This window comes from Corvus brachyrhynchos, unplaced genomic scaffold, assembly GCF_000691975.1.
Source record: "Corvus brachyrhynchos isolate BGI_N302 unplaced genomic scaffold, ASM69197v1 scaffold7, whole genome shotgun sequence".
Classification (NCBI taxonomy): Eukaryota; Metazoa; Chordata; class Aves; order Passeriformes; family Corvidae; genus Corvus; species Corvus brachyrhynchos.
In genome coordinates this window covers 6,542,228-6,567,409 of record NW_008239054.1, presented here as the reverse complement: position 1 = coordinate 6,567,409, position 25,182 = coordinate 6,542,228, and the positions used below count along the sequence as shown (strand labels likewise).

The 25,182-nt window shown below is 38.3% G+C and overlaps 1 protein-coding gene across 1 annotated transcript in view; it reads left to right on the top strand.

Annotated features, from left to right (window-relative positions):
* Nucleotides 1-25,182, top strand: part of ANKS6 (ankyrin repeat and sterile alpha motif domain containing 6) — a 48,623-nt gene that overhangs the window by 6,780 nt on the left and 16,661 nt on the right. Inside the window, exons 4-14 of the mRNA XM_017739080.1 lie at nucleotides 186-230; nucleotides 2,521-2,725; nucleotides 6,217-6,323; nucleotides 7,753-7,895; nucleotides 13,536-13,746; nucleotides 14,316-14,365; nucleotides 15,403-15,606; nucleotides 17,361-17,526; nucleotides 18,157-18,326; nucleotides 21,862-22,051; nucleotides 23,442-23,558. Of these exons, the coding sequence (XP_017594569.1) occupies nucleotides 186-230; nucleotides 2,521-2,725; nucleotides 6,217-6,323; nucleotides 7,753-7,895; nucleotides 13,536-13,746; nucleotides 14,316-14,365; nucleotides 15,403-15,606; nucleotides 17,361-17,526; nucleotides 18,157-18,326; nucleotides 21,862-22,051; nucleotides 23,442-23,558 (1,608 nt within the window). The remainder of the gene's footprint in view (nucleotides 1-185; nucleotides 231-2,520; nucleotides 2,726-6,216; nucleotides 6,324-7,752; nucleotides 7,896-13,535; nucleotides 13,747-14,315; nucleotides 14,366-15,402; nucleotides 15,607-17,360; nucleotides 17,527-18,156; nucleotides 18,327-21,861; nucleotides 22,052-23,441; nucleotides 23,559-25,182) is intronic.

Sequence of the window (25,182 nt, the reverse complement as noted above, 5' to 3'; positions counted from 1 at the left end):
AGGTGAGTCATTCTTCCCAAAGGTAATAAAGAAGTTGTCAATACTTTCTTTGTTCTTACTAAATATATATCTAAACATATGTTTTATAGTACTTTAAGTTTTTAATAGTTTTTCCTATACAAATTTTACTAGAAATTATTGGGCTTTTTTTTGATTGCTAGTAGAAATGTTTGTATTTCTTTCAGATACAGAAAAGAGTCAACCTGATGTCTTTCATGCTTTGAAACTGGGTAAGTACTGCTATGGCAGCTGGTGAGGGGTCAGTAGCTCTGACCGAGGAAGCTGTGACCGGTCCGGAGAGATGGTCCCAAAAGGAGTCGCCTTCCCGAGGCCCGGTGTCTTCCCTCAGCTGCCAGCTGGAGGGCCCGTGCAGAAGCTGTCAGCTCTTTAGTGATATCAGCTTGTGATTCCAGCTCAGCTCTTCAGGGCAGCCCCCAGGCCAGACCAGGGAGAGAGACGAGAGGCCCGGATAGCTGTTCCGCACGGAAGGAGCTTTATTGTTGGGCAGGGGCAGGGAGCTAGCTTTATAGGGATACAGGGGGTGGGTGTCAGAGGGTAAAGGCCAGTGGGCTACAAAGGATCGGCATAGGGTCTCCCAGAGGATTCTGGGTCTGTCTTCTTCTCGCCGTGACTGAAAGTAGCTGCTTTCCCAGAGGGGGTCCTGCTGGGAGATTGAGCAATCTCCTTATCTCAGCAGATGTCCCTCCAGGGCAGTGGCTGGGCATACCCCACATACTGCCATGATTCTTCTACCCTATCTAGTTTTTCTAACTTCAGAGCATGTCTGTTTGCTAGCATGGGAAACACGATTTTTCTGTTCCCACTCTTCACATGTGATCTACCAAAATGTCTTCCTGGGAAAGCCTCAGGTCTGTTAGATTTTTGGAGTGATCATGTGCCCTTCTTGTATCCCTCAGATTTTTGAGATTACCAAATGTTAATGCTGGGTCAGAAGAAGTATCATGGGAGGGGCCAAATGAATACTGGTCAGCACACTGGGTTTGGACTTCTTTACTTGGCTATGGATGGCAGCACTGTTAAAAAAGTAACTCCCTAGGTTAAGAAGTGTCCAGGATTCAAAGTAAATTCTGGAGTCTCTGTAGGTTCCAGGGTTTCTGTTTAACAAAGTCTGTGCTCTCGGTCTGTGTTAAAAAAGCCACCTGCTGTCTTTTACCAAATTGGAAGATACAAAAAGTAGTTCTGTGCTTTTCTGTCGTTCCTGATCCAAGAAATTAGCTGAGTGGCGTTGGTGGGTGTGAGTTTCAGTGAGTGCATTCAAGTGCCTGCAGGGTTTGTCTGGAATTCTGGCTGACTTTCCAGCTGCCATGAAGCAGTTTACCATCTGAAGGTTTTTTTTAAAGGTGAGAATTTTTCCCTTTGCATAGCAGTTGATGATTTGCTTGTTCTTGTCCATGTTCCTGTGATGGTACACACAGAGATCTTTTTTTCTTTTATCTTCTTCCCTGCTTTTGCCTACCATAGGACATCAAAAAAAATACAGGAGGTGGGTGAGTTTAAGCCCTCTGTTTGAGGTAATCCTGACTACTTCGTATATTTTTTAAAATCAGTCCTACTTGAAGATTTAGAAAAAAACCCACAACTTTGTTCAAATAATATTCAGTAACACATTTCATACTGCTTCTCCTAATCTAGACAAGAACTCAAGTGACTTCCAGCTCTTTGATGTGGAAAGGTGAAAATTAGATTAACTTTTAAAGAGCTGGAAAGATGACTAATGATGATTTACTCTTGAGCAAGGAGTAGGGAAGTTTTGTATTGGAGGTGTAGTTCAAATACTGGAGGCAGAAGAAAAAGTCATTCTGAATATAAGAAAGTTGAGCACTGAAGTAGACCGACTCCTTGGGAGGTTGTGGAATTCCATCAGTAAAGGTTTTTAGAATCAATGAACTATCTTTGTAAGAGGAACTTGTGGGTCAGTGTGAGACAGGGCGTTGTTCTACCTGCTTAAGGCAAGGGATGGCCTCTACCACCTCTTAGAGTGCCTTTGTACCCACCTACTTTGATTCTAAAATTGTTGATTCTGTGATTTCAGCCTGTTGAAATGGAACAGGGATCTTTGAAGGACAAATCATGGTGCCTCAGCATCATCAATATTCCTTGCACGACATCATCTTACGGCAATTTAATAGAAATATTTCCTATTTGTGTCTTCACAGGCAGGATGCACTGCAGTTCATAGAGCCTTCCTTAGTCATTCATTTCAGAAAATAATTCTTGTAATGGGATTGCACCTTAAGTGTATAGGTAGAGAAAATGAGGAAAATAACCCTAACCCTAATGCAATTTTATGTAGGCTGGAAAGATGTACTAATTAACTAAAAGAGGAAATATCAATACAGGTACTTAACTTTAGTGTTATGGTTGCTCTAGTACTTTATTTTTTTCTGTTTTAGTTCCACTAAATGCAGACCAGCATCAGCAAATCAAAATACACAGTAATTCAGTGGCTAAGCAGTTCTCTGTTGCTCATTTATGTTATGTTTTATTACTGTTTTGCAGGAGACTTTCAGCTGGTTAAAGAGATTGTTGATGAAGATCCAAGTCAGGTTAATATTACCAATGCTGACGGTGCATCTCCTTTAATGATTGTGGCTGTAACTGGACAGCTGCCCCTTGTTCAGCTCCTTGTTGAGAAAAAGGCTGATATTGATAAGCAAGATAATGTTCATGGCTGGACAGCTCTAATGCAGGCCACGTACCATGGGTAAGATATGTGCTCTCTTTGTATCTAGCAGTAAAGCAGTTCAATTTTTCTTACACCCCAATAGAAAAACCCCTTTTCGATACTGACTCTAGAAGCAGAGAGGTCTTACAAGAAACTAAGAGACTTGTGACCTCAGTTTTTCGTGACTCTTGCACTGGCCTCAGATTTTTGGAGCAGATGTGAATCACATTTTGATCACCACAGTGTAAGAAAGACATTAAACTATTAATTAGAGAATGTCCAAAGGAGGGCAACAAAGATGGTGGAGGCCCTTGAGGGGAAGCTATGTGAGGAGTGGCTGAGGTCACTTGGCCTGTTCAGCCTGGTGGAGACTGAGGGGAGACCTCATTGCAGTCTACAACTTTCTCATAAGGTGAAGAGGAGGGGTAGGCACTGATCTCTTCTCTATGGTGACCAGTGACAGGACCCGAGGGAATGGCCTGAAGCTGTATCTGTGGAGGTTTAGGTTGGATATTAGAAAAAGGTTCTTCACCCAGCAGGTGTTTGGGCCCTGGAACAGGCTCCCCAGGGAAGTGGTCACAGCACCAAGCCTGACGGAGTTCAAGGAGTGTTGGAACAAAGCACTCAGGGACATACTGTGACTCTTGGGGAAGGTGCTGTGCAGGGCCAGGAGTTGGATTCAATGATCCTTGTGGATCCCTTCTAATTCAGCTTATTCTGTGATTCTGGGATGTTTGGACTTTAGAATGAGTGGAGCATTTGGGAACCTGAAGCAAGCTCAATAAATACTGGGAACATAGTGCAACAGGCAGTCCCCAGGAGCCTTGGTGCAGATTTCATCTTCCATGCTTTGATGTTTTTCAGTATAGCGAGAGATACTATCACCCCTCCTATCAGAGTTGTAAGCCTACATGAAGTTATGAAACTTCAAGACAATCACCCTTCCATGTGCCCTATTTTCCAGTCTTAAAACCATTCCTGTGTTCTTCTATTCAGCCTTTAGTTTTCATGGAGTTTTTGGAAATGCAACCGAAATAATTGTCATTTTCTGTAAAGCTCCTTCATAAATGTAAGTAGATGCTTAGGAGTCAGACCCCAGAAACTGGCCTGGCTGGTACTTCACATGTGATATCTGTCGTATACTTAACCCTGTCTGAATACAGGATATTCAGTTTAGGAAGGTGAACTTTTCTCCGTTGTTGTAGATGAGGCCTCAGCAAGGTGAAGGTTCACTTCACTGCCTGGTAATGCAGTCATTGTATAAATGCAGGTATTCTGCTCCAGCTTTCATTTTTAGTCAGCAGATCTCATTGGACTGTGCAAGTGCAACAAAGAGGAAAAATAGGAGGTCAAGTTGTCATTGCCTTGTGAAACTTTGCTGAAGTAGTTCTTGGGACCTTTATTGGTGGTAGTAGTGACAGACATTCCACAGAAGTGCGCAAAGATCAGTTTTTCTGGTGCAGCTGTTTCACTTAGCTGCAGTCACCCAGCACCAGCTGGAATAGAAGCAGCCAGCACAAAGTGGTGTGCAGGGCTGCTGGCATGTCCCCTTGCTGGTACTCAGGTACTTCTCTTGTCTGTGGAAGCACACACAAAGCTGAGTCCTGCATCTGTTCAGTTTAATGGAGGACTGGGGTATGAAAATTCCCTTCCCTAATATATCAGTCAGTCTTCACAGTATGAAACTTGGTTAATTAATTTTGTTAATATGCTTAATGTTTGAGGTAGTGGAATTTTAGGGGTCTTTGGTATTGTTCATGCTTAAGTAAAGCTAACTAAAGGACACCAGCTGAGTGAAAAGACCAGGAGGACATCCCAGCCCTGGAAATAAGGGCGTGATCTCTTGGAAACAAAACTATCCATGAAGGATAAAAGATACCCTAGTCATGCAAGATAATGCCAGCGTCGCAGCCATCTATGAAACCCTCTCAGTGTTGTCTGGTGTCATAGGTAAGTAATGACAGCAGGACTGACTCCAGGGAGATCTGGATCAATAGATGAGCAGCAAGAATGCTGCAGAAGTACAGTTGCTGTGCTAAGTTTTACTGTGATGAGCAACCGTAGTACCAGTGTTAGTAATACACTTGAAGTGTACAAGAGCCCTGTGTGTAAAGCCACATTCAGAGTGCCCCAATGTGGCTGGAACACCTCATGTGCATAAATAAATACTTACCCTTGTAACTCTATACTTTGCATCTGAGCCTTTTTCTTATCATGGAGAGTTGCAAATTTTCATAAAATCTGTAAATCTTTAGCCTCCACAGAGCCTCAGCTAACCCTTCCTCAGGACCACCGATAGTGTAAAGGGTCTTGGGCTTGAAGGAGGGAGCACACAAGATCTCTGTGAGCCAGAGGCACTAAAAATTGTGTCTCTATGTGTCTTCAAGGTATAGTACTGGAAAATAGGATGGAGGGACGATAGTTTTAAAGAAGAGAAAATAGGAAGTATGCAGAGGAGCTGTGGTGATGATAAGCAGAATTTTTTTAAAAGAGAGGAGTAACAATCCTCCTCCATTTTAGGCTGATTTTGTGTGGAGTAAATTCAGGAATGAAAATGTCATCTGTATGATAAGAAGTGGTGCTCTGAAGTGGAGATGTTGAGATCCATTTGTCAGCTTCATTATCAGAATTCGTAGTTACCTGTGGGTGCTTGAGAATGTTTTTCCTCTGTGTTGCTGATGCATGTCAGAGTTTGTTTTTATACAAGACCAGTTGCTGCTCGAGAGTTTTGTATTTAATATATGTTCCCTAGCTTTGTTGTTTGTTCAGTTATTTCATAGGCTGAATCAAGTATTGTTTTTAAATCACAAGGCAAGTCCTGCTTACTTACTCAGGTGTATCAGAGGGGAGGGGGGCTAACTGGAATGGGATGATGAGTGTCTTTTATGCAGCTAGCTTTGAGGAGCTTTTGTTAGAAGGTGTTTGTGTTGGTTGACATTTAATGCTGATTGTTTTTGCATTTTAAATGCCTCAAGGAAGTGATAATGTGCCTTCTCAATTATATAATTTATAGCTGTAATTAAGTGAAGTACTGTTGGAAGTTTATAAATTATCTTCAGTCAATTTGGCGTTTCTGTATGCAATTTCTTAATGTGTGAGTTGTGAGAATGACATTACATTGAAGTATTAGTGATGACATCTGATGACTATTGAACTGACCTTTGTCGTTGCATCTGCTTTACTGCCCTAGGCATTAATGGCTTTCATTGGGAAGGTGTATAGCAACATATTGCAGTCACTTCCACAGGATCAGCTTAAGAAACTGATTATTCAAATTAGGCTTTTAAGGCTGACTTTCTGCATGTTGATTAATGTACTTCGTAGTGAGTAAACAGTGACTGACAAAGGACTTGTGGGAGCTTCTGAAGAGCTTGTGAACAAATTTTACACTAGGTTAGCTGTAGAATGTGTAAAACTGATCTCTAATCGAGGAGCAATGTTACAAAAGGTTGAAAATGGAGTATTGGGGGCTTCTTTCTTCACTTACTTGTCCTTTAACATGATCAATGCCTTTTTTCCTTCCCTTAAAGAAACAAAAATGTTGTAAAGTATTTGTTAAATCAAGGAGCTGATGTTAACCGTCGTGCAAGAAATGGATACACAGCTTTTGACCTGATAATGCTGCTGAATGATCCAGGTATGGTATTTCAAAATACTCTGGAGAAATGTACAACATAAACAAATATACATTCTTTCCAATCTAGAAAATACATTGCAGTTGCTGGGAAGTATCCTCTGCTGTCCAGGCTGGACTGGACCAAGAAAGGACAATGTGTGAAAATGGTGGGGTTTGAGTTAATTGGTTAGATGAATGCATACGTTTATGGAATAACAGATTTTGTGTATTCCTCTTGCCTTTGTTTCTGAAAACTGTGCTGTTTGTGTCACCAGAGCCAGCTGAATGGCATTTGATTGTGGGGGCACTTGTATTCTGTGGTGTCATTAGCACAGAGCTGTGAGCTGGAGCTAGAAATTGCCCCTTGGTAAAGAGCAACAAAGGGACAGGATAAAGAGTGCAGTCAGAACAAAACTAGGGAACTCCTAGCTGAACCTCTCACTAGTTCTGTAAAGGCTGAGAATAAATCACACCTCAGGGTTCAGGTTGTTTGTATGGAAGTGCTGTGGAACAAGGTAGTGTGTTTTGGGGAGGCTTGAATGAAACACATTTAGTTTTTGTTGTAGTTTGTTTAGCATACATTATTTGATATTGTTAACCATCCTTGGTACTTGAATTGATTTATCTGAAACCAAAACCCGTTACTGCTAATGAAGTCTCTGAATTTACACACGTGGTGGTTTTGGTTACTAGCAGATTCTTTTCCTTGTCAAAAGTAGATCACTAATAGTACAGCATTTTAGACAATAAATACAGTGAATTATTTTAGAACTAACTTCTGTGATAGAATAGTTTGTCTTGTTACTTCTTTCTCTCTCGGTCAGTTCTGTCTGCCCTTCTGAAAATTCTCCCTGACTGCTGTACAAAATGCAGATTTACAGAATTTTTTTTTTTCTTCCCTGTCTTCTGTCGTGCTTGTTCTTTTTTTCTTCCTCTTACTTTATATTTCTTAATTCTTTTTTGTCCATCTTTTTTCTTACCACTTCTTTTCAGTCCCTTCATTGTCCAGGCTGAACATCTTCTTTCTCTTTGGGATTTACTTTCGAACTTCTTTTCTGCAACCTATGCTTGAAGAAAGAATATTTATTTTTCTCTACTCTCTTCTGTGTCAGGTGAGAAAAGGGAGCATCACAATATTGTTCTTAACTTGTACAAAGTGCGAGAGGAGGCAGTTCACTTGGTCACATGTGACTGATTCCAACTGAATAGGATGCTTATTTATATTGATAAATACCTTTAGAGAGGTGATAAGACTGCAGCCCACAGTGTGGGGAGAAGGCATGGGAAAATAGGTCAAGAAAGAAAGAAGGTTTGGGGGTTCATCTGCTTTGTGTTTGAGAGATAGATCAGTTGCTACTTATATGGGATTTACAGGGAAAGTGTTGGTGTATTGGTTGTAATTTGGGAAAGCAAAACAGACCAAACATTATCTTAATTTGCTTCCTTTTAGACACAGAGCTTGTAAGGTTATTGGCATCAGCATGCATGGATAAAGACAAGAATAAACCGAACAACAGATCATCTCTGCCTTGTTCCAGAAGTAGGCAATCCTTAAACATCCCAATGTTGCCAGATGACAAGGGAGGCCTAAAGGTAAATATATTCATTCTTGATAAAAACTCATTAATTCCTGTAATGTGTAAGCAGAGAAAGTAATGGGTAAGAAGTATTTTGGATCTAATATGTAACTGGGTTTGTTGTCTGAATTCCTTGTTGATGGTGCATTCTGGTTTGTGGAGCATAGCATGTGTCCAACTTCCTTTTTGTCAGATGTCAAGGCAATGGGAAGAGTTGGCATTGAATCATTTCAGTGCCTAGAAATAGATCTCATGATTAAGCGGAAGGTACCATGTTCATAAGTTTGGAACTCAATTTCCATTATCATCTTGCTTTTAAATTTGGACAGAGGGTAGGCTCCTTTATAGCCATAAATGGAAACAGGCTATTGGCACTGAAAATTAAAAAGATCATAGTAGAGATTTTAATATGAAGAGTAGTGGAGGAGCGTGCACTTGAGACTTACATGTCCTCTGGCATGCTGTATCCTTAACTCAAAACTGGTGGTGGTCCAGTGGGAAACAACATGGAGTTAGAACAAGAGTATGCCACTTAAAGATACTGCATCTTACCCTGTCTGTTTGCAAAAGAGTAGGAAAAAGAGTTTTGTTGTCGTTGCTGTTCTTGTTGCCTATTTCCAGGCATCAGTTTATTTAGGTGAAGAATCTTTAATTATGGTGTACCTCAGAATTTCCTGGAGTCCTTGTTGTCGTCCTTTATGTATAAATATTACTAGGATCTTGAAAACACGCATGTTAATTTCCAGGCTATTTTTGACATGAATTTTAAAGACCATTTAAAGTTCTGCCCAAATCTGTTTTTGCAGTTTTAACTATGAAGGAACATGTGGTTGTTTTTATATGATTATGCTATTATTCAATATGATACAACTTATCAATTTAGATGGACCTATTTTATTTAGATGGGAAATTTTCAGATTAGCTTTTGGCTTTATGGAATACAGATCAACAGTGGACTGGATTGCAGTTTTATGACACAAAGGCTTGAATTAGGGTCATAAAAGATTGTGAGATGAAATAAAAAAGATTTTTCATTGATAAGGATATACGCATGAGTGTTGACACAAATTTAATATTCTGGATTGTATGAGTATTTAGTCTCAGAACTACAAAATATTACAGGACTTACTAGTCATAATCAAGTACTTATTCAGCAGAAATTGTGTTCTGTATAGTTCTAAAATAAATATAATCTGGAAGCCAATATAGTCCATTCTTCCATCACTGCTTAATGCTCTATTAATCAGCTTGTCTGACCATGAGTATGTTGCATATCTTACTCTTCATACAAAAGCTCAAAGAGGGTAAAAATTACACTTTCAGATTTTCTGGGTGGAGGGCAATGTCATAACAGTTATGTCTCTTTGGGCCAGCATGTGGAGAAAGGGCTGGAGGGAAGAACCTCTCCTGGGTTTTGTAGCAGCAGTGTTTCCATGTGGACAACTGCTCTGTGGTGAGCTGGAACTGTAAACAAAAGATACTGGCGACTCTGCCAGTACAGCATTTTTCTGTCTAGATCAGTGCAAGTGTCTGAATGTGGGGTCTGCAGGATCATGGGAATGTGAAAGCGAGAGGGAATTAATGAGCCTAACTTGCCTTTATGCGTGGAGACTGAATAAACATGCCAGGAACGTCTTTGACAGACATTTGGTTCACCGCTTCTTTCACCTCATCCCATGGTCTCCATCAGCACCCAATTCCACTACTTGTTGTTTTTTGGGGTCAGAATTTTTTTCCTCCTGATTTAACCTCTATCTCTTATGTTGTCCATTAAGTTGATTGATTCTTGTCCAGTGGTCACCTTCATTTTTATAAGAACTGTATAAATACTTAGAGAACTAAAATATTCAGTCTTATTTTTTCTAGTCTAAACAAAATTGATCAGTGCAAATTTCCTTGCTTGTAGGTTTTGTTTCCTAAACTTTTTACAATTTCTAGTTTATATGTTATCTGTCAAGATGAGGGTTCTAACATGAGTGATGAGATTCTAACTATGGTCTCAGTATCACATAGTAGCATACAGAAACTATGTCATGGATGTGTTTCCTGTTATCAGTGAAATTCACTTTTTTTGCAGCTGCAGCAGTAATGCTGTACATCTATACTTAGTTTCTGCTATGTTGTGACTGAATTTTTTTTCTTTTGTGCACCTGCTTTGCTACTTACTTCCTTTCCTATATTAGTACTCCTGATTTCTTCTTCTTGCATGCCAGCTTGACCTCTACTGAATAATGTCAATTTGGCAGTGTTTAAATTCAGAGTGTTAAAGGTGCTTAGAACTTAAAACTGTCTAGATGGATGTCTTCCGTAGACTGTGTAAAACATGTGGTTTCATTGTTGCAGTTGTTAGTGAACATTTCCAAACCTACTGCACAAAGTATGTTCTCCCAATTTGAGTTCAAATCATTCGCAATTTGTCTCATTTTTTGGCTGTGATCTTTTCCCTTTATTAATTTTACTTGAATCATATTTTTCTCAATTGTTTGATGAATGCTACATGAAATAGCAATAAAAGCTTTATTAAAGTCAAGCTGCATTACAGATTTTCCTCCTTTATGCTCACCTGACTGGTTACTCTGTCAAAAAGAGATTCATTTGGTAGAATTTATTTTCAACAAGTCTATGCCGGCTGTGTCTTACAAGCTGTGATGACATATGAAGTTTTTTCAGTTATGCCTTGTCATGTTAAGCATTTTGATCAGTAAATTTTCAGATTTTCCTTTTTCAGTGATTGTATATTTGCCTTTTGGCTGCTGTCTATAACTTCTTCTATACTCTTTAACTTTTACTAAAGATAATCAATATTTGTTCAGAGGTCATGTTGCCTATAATTAATCTGGGGTAATTTTAATCAATATTATCTGGTTTTAATTTGTATAAGCTCACTTAAATACTCTTACTCTGTTAAGCAAATGCACATATATTCTTGCCTTCCTCCTGTTAATGGTATTCATACTAAAATACCTGATCACAGGTAGGCTGCTTTTAAAGTTTAAAAAAAGTAAGCACTTTTCAGTCTCACCTCTCTGATCACTTTTGTCCTTAACTAGTAGACTTTTTATTTTGTGATGTGTTTCTTTTATTTTTAATTTATGCACAATATGGACCCTTGTTCCTTTACCTGCTGATAATGTAGTGGATATTCATGATCTCATTCTTCACCTCTATCAAACAAGAACCATTAACTGCTTTGTTTTTCACCATTTCATGGCCTCTGTGTGAGTCAACACACATGGGTAACCAAGGCAACTACCAAGCCACAGCTAAAATGCAAGGAGTAGATTTGTTACCTCAACAACAAGGCTGGGTGCCAGAGACACACAGGGACCCAGGCTCCAGTAGGCTTAGCTCATCCTGTAAGAAAAGGCTTCCTGAATGTCTGTGAGAGTGTGTTACCTCTACACAGAAATTCTACTTCTCCAAACAGGCAGAGGGTGAACAACAGTAGGCATAATAAATGGAGTTTTCCACACCTACATTTTTAGCATTCCCAGCTGAAAGGTCACTTTGAGCAGAAACCCTTCCCTCCTCCTCTTTGATTTTAACTCTTTCTTCCCAACAGCCTCAAAACCAAAGTTGTTCCTTTTCCATATGCAAATATTTTATTTCCTCTTTTTTCTTTCTGCCTGTTCTTCTTCAGCAAGTTACACTCTCAATGTCAGTATTAGAGCAGTGTGAATTATCACATTCAATTTCTATTTTAGGTTAAAATTGTTAGAGGGCAGAGATTTCCAGTTATCCCCCTTACTCTTTAATTCCTAAGGTTGTTAAAAATGTCTATGGTATTTCTGAAATGGCAACACCATTCTTCTAGTTCTTTGATACTGTTGCCTTCTCCCACTGCTACTAGATTTCACCCTTTTGATAGACCTTATTTTTAACCAGAAATGCATTTTTGTTACTTGACTGCTTCAGTCTATTTAAAGCCCTTTATTACAGCTTCTGTACATGTGTGATGTGGTAGGGGTATATGGAGAGGCTGCAACCTCCTGCAACAGCAAATTAAAAACTCCAGAGATCAGATCTTCATACTGTGAACACCAGAAGACAAGATAAAACCTCTCCAGTGTCATTACTTTCTTCCCAGAGAGCAGTAGTTTTTTGTCTGGTAACACAGTGGCTGTACTTACTCCATTGCGATGTAGTTTGTGGTGTGAGCGTGTATTAAGGAAGCAGAAGCACTGTGAGGAGTAGTAAGAGAGATGATGGGCAGTTAGAAGTGATCTTTCTTACAGAAGCAAGGTGGCTTCAGTGACCAAAACCAAGAAGTGCAAGCACTGTCTTTTGTGAGCTCATTGTCCTCTGTGTTAAAACTAGATGAACTTCAGTTCCTTTTGGAAGGTGAATAAATGCTGAGCTGTGGGTTTTATTGCTTTCCCAGAACTATTTGTCTCTTATGCCTTTTTTTCATCAGATCCTTGTTGCTGAAAGTAATGTAAATCTTTATTAGTTGTGATGCCAAAGAGATACAGAAGTGTGAGAACTCTATACATTACTAATGCTCTGTGCAGATTTGAAATGGTTTTAATGGGCTTCTGCTACAATGCAGAGAATAAGTTTACAGTTTATATTACTTCTACCATAAGACAGTTGCTAAGACATTTATCAGTGAGTAGTTGAAAAATATTTAATGCCAAGAAGGGAGCAAAATATGTATTGAGAGAAGGGATTGTTACTTGGATTTGCTATCACCTAAAGCTGCCTTGATGAAGTGTTGTCACTTTACCATGACTTTTATAAAAAAGTGTTCCAGAAAGGGAAGGAGAACTTTACTAAGAAATAATCAGAAGGTACTTAAAATCTGATTTACCTAGAAGCCACATAATTTTTAGTGCAAATGGCATAGGTTTAGTATAGTCTAGAGAAATGTCTTAAAAAAGACTTGAAGCAACTTGCACTGTCTGCCTGCAAAAATGTGCAAGTCTGTGAATATTTGAATGAATTGTATTTTGAGCAAAGGAGTCCTTTTGTGTAACAGTTTCCACATGTGTGATATCTGTATGGATGGAGGTTATAGCTACATAGTCCTAAGGTTTGTGTTGTTTTCACAGCTGCTATTTCCTTACCTTGCTCTTTTTCAGTTTATAGTCTTTCCAGTCTGGTTTAAATTATCTGTGTAGCAGCACTGTATGGATTGTGGATCTTTAGTTTGACAGGAATACTATCAGAACTCTTCCAGTTCGCCACTGATTTTGAAAATCTTGAGGAGAAGCTTTGATGCAGATCAGATAAGCTCGTATGCACACCTGTAAAAAGCAGAAAATAGAGAGGCCACTCATTGATTCCAGAGAGTGTAAGAACTGATGGTGAAATTGGAAGTTAGTGGGAAAATTAAATATTTGCTATGTAGCTGCAAAAATTCCCTATTCAAATTGCCCTAATACTTCTATCTACTTTGGCCTTCCAGATACTGTGGAAAAACATTTTAAAATATTTGCCAGGTGAAAAATAAGGGAAGAGATTAATATAACACATACAAATCATGGCGAAGGATTCTGTTGGTAACTGCAAACCACTTTAACATTGCTTTTTAGTTTATTTCAAAAATTCCTTGATAGAATTATCGCTGCTGGAAGGATTACTTAATTACACATTTTGTTTCCTCATTTTTTTCTTTTAGTTGGAACTGAATTGTTTTGTCTTCTTATCAATCTAGTCCTGGTGGAGCAGGATGTCCAATCGATTCCGCAAGCTGAAGTTGACTCAGACATTGCGCCATGGATTTCCTTCCAATCAGTTTGCGCCTTTTCCGGATGAGCCCGAACCATCATTAAATTCCACTATAAAAGGAGCCTCACAGAGTGATACGGACACCTCTGGAAACCTTGATGCTGCTACAGCTTGGAACACAAATAACAAAGCTGGTGGTGAGCTCTTGTGGGGTACTCAAGATGATACTATTTCTGATTCCTTGGTTTAGTTCTGCTTTAGCTTAGTATAAGTGAAAGAACACATAATGTATTTGTAGTCTGTAGAAGGAAAGATGTTTATACTCACTGTTGATCATGCTGAGTGCAGCATCATTTAAGCAGGAAAATGCTAATATAACCATGTTACTGTTCTTTAGTAAACACCATTAAATTGGACAGGTCACTGAAAAGTATTAGTATCTTCCATAAACTAATTTATGTAATGAAAGCCAATTTATTTAAACAAATAAATAAATAATTCTGAGAAGAAAGAGAAATGGATAAAGCCCAACTTGTAAAGCACATCTACTGAAATTGTACAGCTCTCCATGAAAGTCCCCCACAGTCTGTGACATAAAGTTAGACTTGGCTTAACTTTAGTTGAGGTGTGTGACAGTGTCACTGGAAATGTTCATTCTGTGTGCTTACTGAGGGTAAAGCTGTTGATTGTTTAAAAACAATGAGCTATCCTTGGAAACAAAAGTAGAAGCATGTAAACAATAAAACATAATTTATGTATTTTTCAGGTGCAAACACTGCGAAAGGAGGAAAGGACGATGAATTATTGACAACCATGGTATGTTGCAGTGTTCTTGGTATCTTCAGCGTATTTCAGAGGGTCATGTAGCTCCCATAATTTTTACAGTTTTTGCCTCCTGTCCAAGTCACCTCTAGAAAAAGAGCCTGTTTACAGTGTAGACTGGAACTGACAGGCTTTGGTACACCCACCAGTAGTTCTCAGAAAGAACTTAGTTTTGGAAAGTACTAAAAGTAGTGTGTTATGGAAGCTGTACAGACTTCTTTCAAGAATTACCCATACCTTTGTTTGATAAGCAATGAAAAAGTAAAATTGATGCAACTGCTGCTTAGTTGCTGACAAGCAGTATGAAGTGAGGAAAACATGGATGGAACATGGTACAATGGAGGTGTGAAATTACTAGTAGAGACAACCACAAAATATTTTGTTTGGGATGTGTGTTTGTGTTATGCTTTTTCTTCTTTTGTTATGTTGTAACTTTATATTTCCCTGCAGCTTAGTCACTGGTGATGTCATTAAATTTGGCTGGTTATTATCTTTATGTTCTTTTGTAAGAAATTTGAGTTCTTTTGAAAGAACCTTTGATATGACTGACTGGCAGAACTCCAGGGAGCAAAATCAGTTGTGGTAGTTTTGTCTCATTCTTCAGTACACATACAGCAGGAACACACAGTTGTTCACTGTTTCCAGGTATCCTGTCTGGAAATACAGAGAGGACTACATTGTTATTTCTTTGGAAATTGATTTTTAACATTCTTGGTAAAGTTAACTTGCGCAATATTTTTAGCCCAGTAAAGGAAGAGACAGTTTTTGCCACTTAATGAACCATATTCGTTGTATCAAATGAATAGTCGTAATACTGAGGGGTGCCACAATGTTCATTGGTTTCTCTCTGTTACTATGTGTTATACTTCTCCTCAAGTAGTACTTTTGTGTCTCATTTCCTTTCTGTTTAAAAATGCTTGTGTTTTCATCTTTTTGCTTAACTTAAAATTTTGAAAATTCATCACCAGCTCCCAGTAATCTTTCTTAAGAACTATCTTTTTCCCCCCCTTTTCTTTGTTTCCCTCTCTCAGCTGAGGAGTAGTGCTCCATTTACCAGGCTGCCCAGTGATAAGCTGAAAGCAGTGATACCACCTTTCTTACCACCCTCAAGCTTTGAGCTTTGGAATTCTGACCGAACACGACTCAGCAAAGATGGCAAATCTGAACAGATGAGAACTGCCTGGCCACAGAGAGCCATCAAGCACGATTTTAACAGCAGTGGGAATTCTGATATAGTAAGCAAACGAAATGTGTATGAAAATACTGTGTTATGCCCAGGTCCTGCTGACCAGGGAGCCACTTTGTTTCTGATTAGAAATTATTTTTAACCCACTGTCTCAGCAATGGCTTGTCCTTTTAAGCAGTGCTGCTTACGAAGAATGCACATCTGTATGGAAGGAACATAATGGAACAAAAGTTTTGTGTGAAATGAAACAACTTTTTCTTTGGTTTAGTTTGACTTTTGGGGTGTTTTGGGGTCTTTGATTTTGTTTGGTTGATTTTTTTGTTTTGTTTCGTTGGGGTTTTTTTTCTTTCTTTCTTTGGTTGGGAGGGGGGGGTGTGCTGTTAACCAGAATCAGCAAGAGTGTGGGGGAAACTGCTCTGACTTGGAAGACCAAGGACAGAAAAAGAAGAATTAAAATTGCTCAATTTTTAGGAACTGAGCAGGGAGGAAGAAATACCAGTAAGACCAATATACAGACATAATATTCTGAAAGATTAGCAGTAGATAAAATTGTAGTGAGTAGTGATCAAGTGGGCTTGAAGGCACATAGCGTTAAATTGGAACTACTTTAAGACTGGAAAAAGTCTCAATTATTTCTGTTTTTAATAGAAGGAGCTTTCCTGATTCTACAATGTTTTCAGTGAAAATGCAAACCGAAAGAAAAATAGGTGGTTTGTCTTGAGACAGGAAATAAAACAACCTTGACAGCCTTTTCTTTTGTAGTTGGAGAAAAAGGAGAAGTGCTTACTCCCCTTACTGTAGAAGACTAGTCCAGAACTGTATTTCAGTGTCAGCTCCAGAAATGGGGCAAGGAAGACATTTAGGAGGATTTTTTTTCTCTTTTCTTTTTTTTAAGTGGCAGTTAGCTTAATAGCGGTAGAGGTGATTTAGGTGGAATAAGGCAGACTATTAGAAGGGAAGTGATGTAACAGGAAGGTACCTGTTTATCATCCCAAAAAGGACAGTTGTAATAACATAACTGAATAATTGGTGTGTGTGTAAAGTGAGGAGCAGGGAAAGTAGGGGAGGACTAGCCATCAGTCCTTCTGTGAGGAAAGAAGTGTCTTGCTAAGGGTATAGGAAGGAGGGAAGCAGTAAGAGTTGGAAGAAGTGATTTGGACAACAGGATAAGAGACATGAAAAAGCTCATATGTCAGATGGCTGTCAGTGGCTAATGGTGTAAAAGAAAAAGAAATGAAGGAGGATGTGGCTGAGGAGTTGGGTAATGTGTAGCTGGATCAGTAGTGCCTCAGTTAATAAAACTCAATAAAGTGGTGCAGCTAGCTGTTTAGATTGCAGGGAATATAAAAATACAGCTGGTGGAGAGAAAGTTTATATCACTTCTTGCAGCTTAATTTGTAAGAAATAAAGATATGATGGATGAGAAGTTGGTGGTAGCTGTTTAAGATGGGAGAGACAAAGACAGGATTCTGCAGGAAAGACATTTTAGGTGATATATTTTCTTCCCCACTGCTCAGAATACTGTGTATATCATATCTCAGGTGCATCATATGTGCTCATTTGTGTTGGCCAAAGATTAAGAAGAATTAATGGCTTAATATAGTGTAATTTTTTCATTGAATAAATACATATATATATAAGTATATGTTCAGTATATATGTATATGTAAAATAAGATTCTTTCTGGTATCCCTTTTGTTCTTCAGTGAAAGTTTCAGAACTTGGGATAAATAAAATAGCAGTTGAAGTTTGATCTTTATTTTTTTCAAGAAAGAACAAAATTATTTTTCATTTTGTTTTCCAGACATCTGTTAGCAAAGGTACTAGACCAGTCAAATTACCAACATTTGCAAGAAGGCCAGCATCTCCTTCAAATTCCAATAACTTCAACCATTCTCCCCATTCTTCTGGTGGATCCAATAACATCTCAGGAATTAACAGGCATGGAGGAGAACTGCATAACAGATCAGGTACCATTTTTAATAAGAAATTAATTTGTATCTTATTCAGGTAAAAAAATAGTGTTTGTGATGATGGTAGAAGATACTAAACCTCTTCTGAGCACTCCTACCACTGTAAAAGCAAAGCTTCTGTAAATTTAGTGGTCACAGGATTGAACTTCGAACACCTACCTAAGGGCAGAGAAGCCTCACATCTGTTACAGAAGTGTCAGTGGTCGGCCCAGCTCATGCAGATTTTATTGGGCCCACCCCATGTCATTGTGCCATGCATGTCATAGAGCTGACTCCTACACATGTTGCTTACTTTTTGAATTCAAATCAATTAAACAAATTTTATTTTCAATTAAAACCAAAGCTGCAAGCATTTTACCATTAGTTATTGAAGACAATATGGTGAAGTGGCTCATGAAAGTTATATCTAAGGGTGTCAGCTGTGTGTGTGTGTGAAGCCAGGGATGGCTTCTCTCTTCTGCAATTGATTTTTGTTGTTTTTTCTGGAAGCTGCTGGACAGATCTGAACCTTACAATTGTTTTTTGCTTCATCCAGTCAGTTTTTAAATGAAAGTGAATGTTTGAGAGTTAACAAACATTTCAAAATTATGGTTTCCTTTACTGGGTTTATTCTGTTTTTTGTTTTAGGTGGCAGTGCAGATAATGTTTTGTCTCAGATTGCAGCCCAAAGAAGAAAAGCAGCAGGCTTACCTGAACAGAAACCCAGCCAACAGCACAGTCCAGTCCAGTCAACTCCTTCATCTACTCTGTCAGATTTGCAGTGTGCTCAGATTGTTGGCAATGGACATGTTGTAAAGGTAACAGGAAATGTAAAATTTTGCACTTCCAAACTGGCCAATTTTAATAGGTCATATCTCAGTTATGGGTGGTTGGTGCACAGCATTGCACAGCCAAAAATGAATGAACACTTGTTACATTCGTGGAAACTTTTCAGCTCTACAAACCTTACTTTTAAGTGCAAGTCTACAGAAGATGAAACCTAATAATAAAACATGATTTTACTTTATTATTAGTTCCACTCTGTGTTAAAAAACAGTAAATGTAATGCTTGATCTTAGGGTAGATCTGCACTGTTATGGTTTCTCATTATTTCTGTCTATGGTCAGGATCCAGTGTTTTATGTTAGTTATTCCTGGATTTTACCCTGAAGTGGTATAGTTAGTTTCTCTAGCTAGTTTCCCTTCAAAGGCTCAACCTGAATGCAGAGCATGACATAATTTGTACCAGGATATGCTGAGCACAGCAACATGCATGTATCCAGTCTGCTCCACAAGGTGTTACTTTCAAACATCAGGTCATCACCAAAGTCGGGTTTTGCTCGCAAGGCTGTACTATCTGTGCTGACTTCCCTGTCAATTCCATGGAATGAGTAGCTTTACCCTCATGACCTGCACGTTTTTGTGCATGTACTTTGAAGTTCTTAACTACTTTGTACAACATTTTTGAGGGTTAAGATTTTAAATCTTGAAGATCTGCAGAGACACAAATTTGAAAGCAGCATCATAACAGCAGGTGTGACATGCTGTTGAGAAATTGATGGGTTTATTTACACAGGGAAACATTACATTTCAGAGAGCAAGAGAAAGAAAACACATAATTTGGGGTTTATGTTCTAATGCCTGTTATTCTGCAAATGTTAGAATATGTGAGCAAGAGCAAAATTTCTCCAACTTTTGCTATGTAATCTCCAAGCAGCTTATTTTGTTTTGTTTTGTTTTCTTTGCATCTTTCAGTGAGATTCTTGAAATTTTGCCTGAGGAAACAAAAATGACCAGAGTATAAACTTAATACTTCTGCAATCTCATTCTGTGATGTCTTATATGACAACAGTACACAATATTCGTATTTAATCAATACATAAAAATGATAAACGAAATTGCGAAGTTGTTCGGAAATTTCTGGAGGACAAAAATCAGGAAAAGGTGCAATTACCAATGCTGAAACAGTTTCCATGAATAGTCACTTTGACCTGTCAGTCCTGATTTTGGAGGGCCTATTGGTTGCTTTTCAAAGATGAGACTGGGAGCTAAAATTTCTAACTCAGTGGGACCACCAAAGCCTAAGGATTCATATCAATTCTTTGGCATATGATAATATTTCCTCCCTTTTTATCCCATGTAACTGCTCCCTGAGTTATAAATGATCTGTCTCTTTTTCCTGTAGACAAAACCCCTTTATCATCCTCTCCCCTCATTAAAGTCTTCTCTGCAGAGCAGCTACCAAATGCTTTTTCTTTCAGAGGTGGTCTGACCAGACCGTTTTAATTAAACTCTCAGCATGTCCTCTCAGCTTGTTTTTAGCTCGGAAATAATTTCAGAAGAGCTCCTTGTGTGCCCCCCAAAAGTCTCATTTTTCTCAGTTATGTTAATCAGCCCACCAAGAGATAATACCTGTGAGCTTTGGGCTGCAGATGGCCTTGTGTTGCAGCAATGCTGCCACTGAGAAGTCTAACTACTGTTTCCACTCACAGTGGGATATATTAGGGGATAAAGGAGTACTGAAGTGCAATGTGCTGCAGATCATCTTCTGGAAAGGCTGTTCATCATACCATTGAACAAAAGATTTTTAAACAACATTTTTGCCACTGTTTTGGAAAGGCAACAGCTTTTCTGGTGCTTTTTGCTTAGATGTCTAGAAGAGTTTCATTCTGTCCACCAGTAACAAAACATGTCATAGTGTGGATCTCACTATAGATGTTCATGTATCATTCAACTGAGGTGATTTTTGGAGATTTCTGTTGGGAGAACACAATCAAATATGGATCCACACTGACTGCAAAAGCTAGCAGTCTACTTTGTTGTTGTAATCAGCAATGTAAATGCTGGAAATATAATGTCTATATCCATTGAGGAATGGCATGTGTCCTCCCATTAGGATCATGCTGTCTAAACTTGGAAATAGCTGATCTAAAAATGCAGTGATATTACACTGATCAATTTTGCTAAAGGGGTGAGGTGGTGTAAGCTTTAAAGAAAGGAAAAGAAAAATATGAGTAACATTTTTCAGGAAGATGTAATTTAAATGGCTGCAGACTATGTGCTAGGGAGGGAAGACCATTCTGAAACACAAAGGGGCAATAACAATTTAGATGGAAATTTGGGACAGAAAGTTGAAATGAGTTCATGATGCTCTTCAGAGACCTCTCAGGTTTCTATCATGTTACATTACTTCTAGTAAATTCAGTGCAGGGCTAAGGAAGTATTATATTCTGACATGGGATAGAGTAATGGAAGAATGTTACCATTCAAATAAATTTTATATTATAAATCCGCATCTCTTTCATTAACTAGAAAAGTTCCATTTATGCCACAGCACAGAGGCAAAATTGTAAAGACAGGAACCTCTGTCATTCACACCCAGATCAACTTTTTTATCAGTTTGTTGTAGTAGTCTGAGTGACAAAAGGTATTTAAACTCTGAATGCAGGAATCCAGGAAAAAATCACCTTCTTTTTGGGTCATACAGTGCAGACATCAAAATATATATGTCGATCAAAGAATTTAGGAGATGAGGTGCATTGACTGTTTTTGGAAAAGACTGATGATATGTGTACACACATATATTCTTATTCCCCATTTTAACTCATGTGTTTTCCTGTTTTCCATGCCTCCAAATGTGTTCCATATTTGCAAAATTCTTAATAAATCACTTGACTCCTGTTAGGTAATAATAAATTTCAGGATTGGCTGGAAACTTCCATTCCAGTGCAGCAAGGGGTTTAATGCGCCCAAAACTTAGTTTATGCTTGCTACATGTTTCTTGTTAACCCAGCATGAAGTGCTACTTTAAATTAGCATCTCATATGCTTTGAGAATCTCTAATTGAGGCTTTATTTATTTAATGAAATCTCTGAATGAAAATCCCTATTTGAATAGTCAAAGTCATTTACTTTGTTTCTGTTATTAAACTGTTTTTATCTGAACTGCAAGCTTTACTTTTGCTTCTCCTGCCCGTCAATGGGAGATGGGGAGGTGACTGAGAGGCTGTGTGGTACAAAGTTGCCAGTTGGACTTAAACTACAGCAGTCCTTTTAGAAAAAGAGTACTTGTAGTGCTTCTAGACAATATTGCTTTACAAGAAATAATTTTCTTATTACAAAATTACAGCCTTAACAAATGTATTTTTCTTGATGAATTTGAGGAGACAAGACTTTCATCTGGGATAAAATCACTATTGCTTCAATTATTTCAATATACATCAAGCAGAAACTTCTAGTTGTGACTATATGCTCTGCAGAAATGACAGGCAACTTAAGTAATATTGAAGGATCATATATAGGTAAACACTTTTTTGATTATTTTTTAACTGAAATGATTGTATCATTAACTGCAGCAAAAACTGGAGATGAACAAAAGACCTCCATCTGGGACTTCATCTACGTCTAAAAGCACATCACCAACTCTCACACCTTCCCCGTCACCTTCCCCATCTCCTAAGGTTCAAAACACAGAGTCTTCTGTCTCTTCTTCTCACAGACACGCCAAGAGCAACGGCTCCAGCAGTGGTACTATCACAGAGGATGGTGGGTACCTCACTGTAATTACAGGGCATTCATTCATCAAGAGCACTGCATGTTTAAAGCTGTAACTGTACTGCTTTGTGTGTGTGTCTGCATGAGAATGAGGTCTCTTTTCTTTCTAGAAAATATATTATGGTGGTTTTTACAGTGAGATTGGCGTTCCTGCAATAATAACTGCCTTTTTCTCTCCCAAAACCTGTGATTTTTTCCATTTACAGAGAGACTGGTGTCATCTCAAAGCTAGCATAGAACATGTTGGTAGGCCACTCTTAAATGGCCTCCTTCCTTTTCCCCCTTCATGGCTTAAGTCCTGTTTTTCACCCTTTGCTGAGGGTACAAAACTAGAACTTTTTTTTGGTGTTTTGGTAAATGCAGGGGAGCACATCACTACAAAGACACATTTTTTATTCATAGCGAGTTATAGCTACATGAAGTTGATTAAGAGCTGTAGTACATATTTTTTTCTAAATCACCAAAATAACCTTATTACAACCTCTTTTTAACTAAAGTCATAAGAAAGAATGATAATGTTATTACTTTTCCAGTAAGATTAATACCTTTTAAACTAGACTTTAAAGTCTAAATTGCAACTTCTAAAAAGTCGTTTTACTGCATTGGAAACAGGATATCAAGAACTTTTTTTTCTCTTATAAATATCTCAAAAAAAATGAAGAAAATAACTTGACTCAGAACCTTTTAAATAAGAAATGGAGGCACTTTGTACTATTTTTGTTTTTTCTGAAATCGTCTCCATTGATTTTGGTTTGTTTTCACTTATGCCAGCTTTGTCCATTCACACTGTAATTCCATTTGACACTAAAAACAGGTGATATTTGATCTTCTTTCTGTCCTCTTCTCATGGCTTAGCTGTAACATATTCTAGTGACTGCTGGAGCAAATCCTTTCACATTTAGTGCCATTTTATAATGATGACTTGATAACATAAGAGTCGTTGATTAAGAGATACATAAAAGGAAGAGGACTCACTGTTGGATAATGAGACTAATTCCCCAAGCCATCAGCTGCTCTCATCTCACCTAGTGAAGCTGGGTTTTGTGACCACACACTAATGCCAAGATACTGTGAGTTCCCTTGTAGGAAGGTTGTTTGTCAGTAGCTCAAGTAGCTCTGGGTTCATTGTGTTTGCAAGCTTTTGTAGCTAAGTGCTCCTTTAATTCAAGGGCTTCTCTGACTCTGATTTGATTCAGCAGTAGCAGTACAAATGCTGATATGCCAAGCAGTAATCAGAAGAATAAGTACAGAAGGTCTGCAGTGTTAACTTGTCTTTTCTTTCAAGTGAACTTAAATGAATAAGAAAATTGATTTGCATTGACTGTTACTGTGAAGGAACAATAGGCAGCAGGGTTCAGAGGTGTTCTTTGTTTCTTTTTAGGCAACCACTTGGTGGACCATCAACAGCTTGGCTCTATGCTGAGAGCCAGTGATGTAGAGAATAATGAAAGACGAAACCATGTGAGAGTAAAAGAAGGCTCTGAAAACTTGGAGAAAGGTAATCTTACCTTACTACTACAGACTAATATAAAAGAAGGTGCTTATTAGGAGTAACATGGCAAAATCACTAAGAGCTCCAAGAACTTAAGCTTGCTCCAGGGATGTGGGTAAGGAAACAAGGTAAATGTAGAGCAAATGAGAGTGATAAAGCAAAGGACAAACATGTTAAGCAAACGTTGTAAAAGTGAGAGGTTTCAGGTTTTTTCAACCTTAGTGTAATAATACAGGAACTGGAAGAGGGATAGAGGAAGAGAGAACATGAAGGGCCTACACTTGAAAGCAGTCTGTGTGTGTGTGAAAGGTGTTTGGTGTTACAGTTGTTTATGACAGTAAGACTGAGCTCAGAGACCCTGAAAGTTTTTTCCTGTGGTATGGCCTACAGTCTAAGCACACCAGCATGATGAAAAACGCAAGGGTAGCTAACACCCTAAAAGAAAAAAAACGTTCATAATATATCTAAGATCTTCTAATGCACATCCTCTTTTCTCTCTCTAAGATGATATTTTTCATCAAACAATGTGGAGAAGTTCCCATGATACAATTTTAAAACTGGTTACCTTTTCCCATGGATTAATGTCAGGGTACTAAAGCTTTTAGCCTGAGACCATGTCAATTTTTGCAAATCATGTTAGGCATACCAAGTTAGGTGAGCTTAATGTAAAAAAAAATGCAGCAAAACCCTAGCAGAAAATAAGACTCAACTAGAATTTTTCTCTCCAGTTGTCTGTGGACTCTTCTATGTAAAGAAGTCTTCCAAAATAGTACACAACGGTGTGTTTATCTTGAGGTACTTGATGTCTTTTGAGAAGCTTAGAGTGTGAGATTCTCTTTCCTGTTGCTACTGATGGTGAAAGAAAAGGGAAAGTCAAAAGACAAAGAAGTTAAATAAATGAAAACAAAGTATATTTGGCAATGGACTAGTGATGTCCTTAAAATGAAAGTGAGTTTATATGCAGAATATTAAATATAGTTTCATTTTATAGTGTAATAATTCATGTTCTTCATTTTGACTCTGACTTCTTAGTTTAACTGACCACTTAGCTACTTAAGGGGAAAAAACAGATCGTTAGTTACTCGTGACTAAATAGCAAAGTAATAAAAAAGAAAACTTTAGCTGAGAGAGGTAATGCATAATTAAGAGAGGTAATGTCAGGTTATTCTGAAAGTGCTTTTATGCTTTTTAACTAATCACATTTTAGATGTGTGGGAAGAGTCACTATCAGGTCCTGCAACATTTAATTTCCTTAGACTTTAAGAGGAAAGTGCTCTTAGCCTTGGAAGCTGAGCTTGTAAAACTTTAGTTTTCATCTTAGCTGGGCTTCAGCTGTCTGTGTTCAAGATGCCTGGATGTCAGGCACATGAGGAGAAGAGGATTCAGAAAGACCTGTGTTGTATGGTCTTTTGAATGAGCAGGTGTGTGGTTGCTTGGTCTACACTTTACCTTCCTGGATGATGACACAGAAATAGGCCATTCAGTTCCTTGCCTGCTTGAGGAGTTTTGCTGTCTAACCTGCACAATCTGGGTCAGCCATCTGGGGCCAAGCACCTGCATTTTAGACATTGAAGTGCTTAGGTATTCCTTACTGGTTTGGTTTTGTAAGATCCTTTTAATGAGGTAGAAA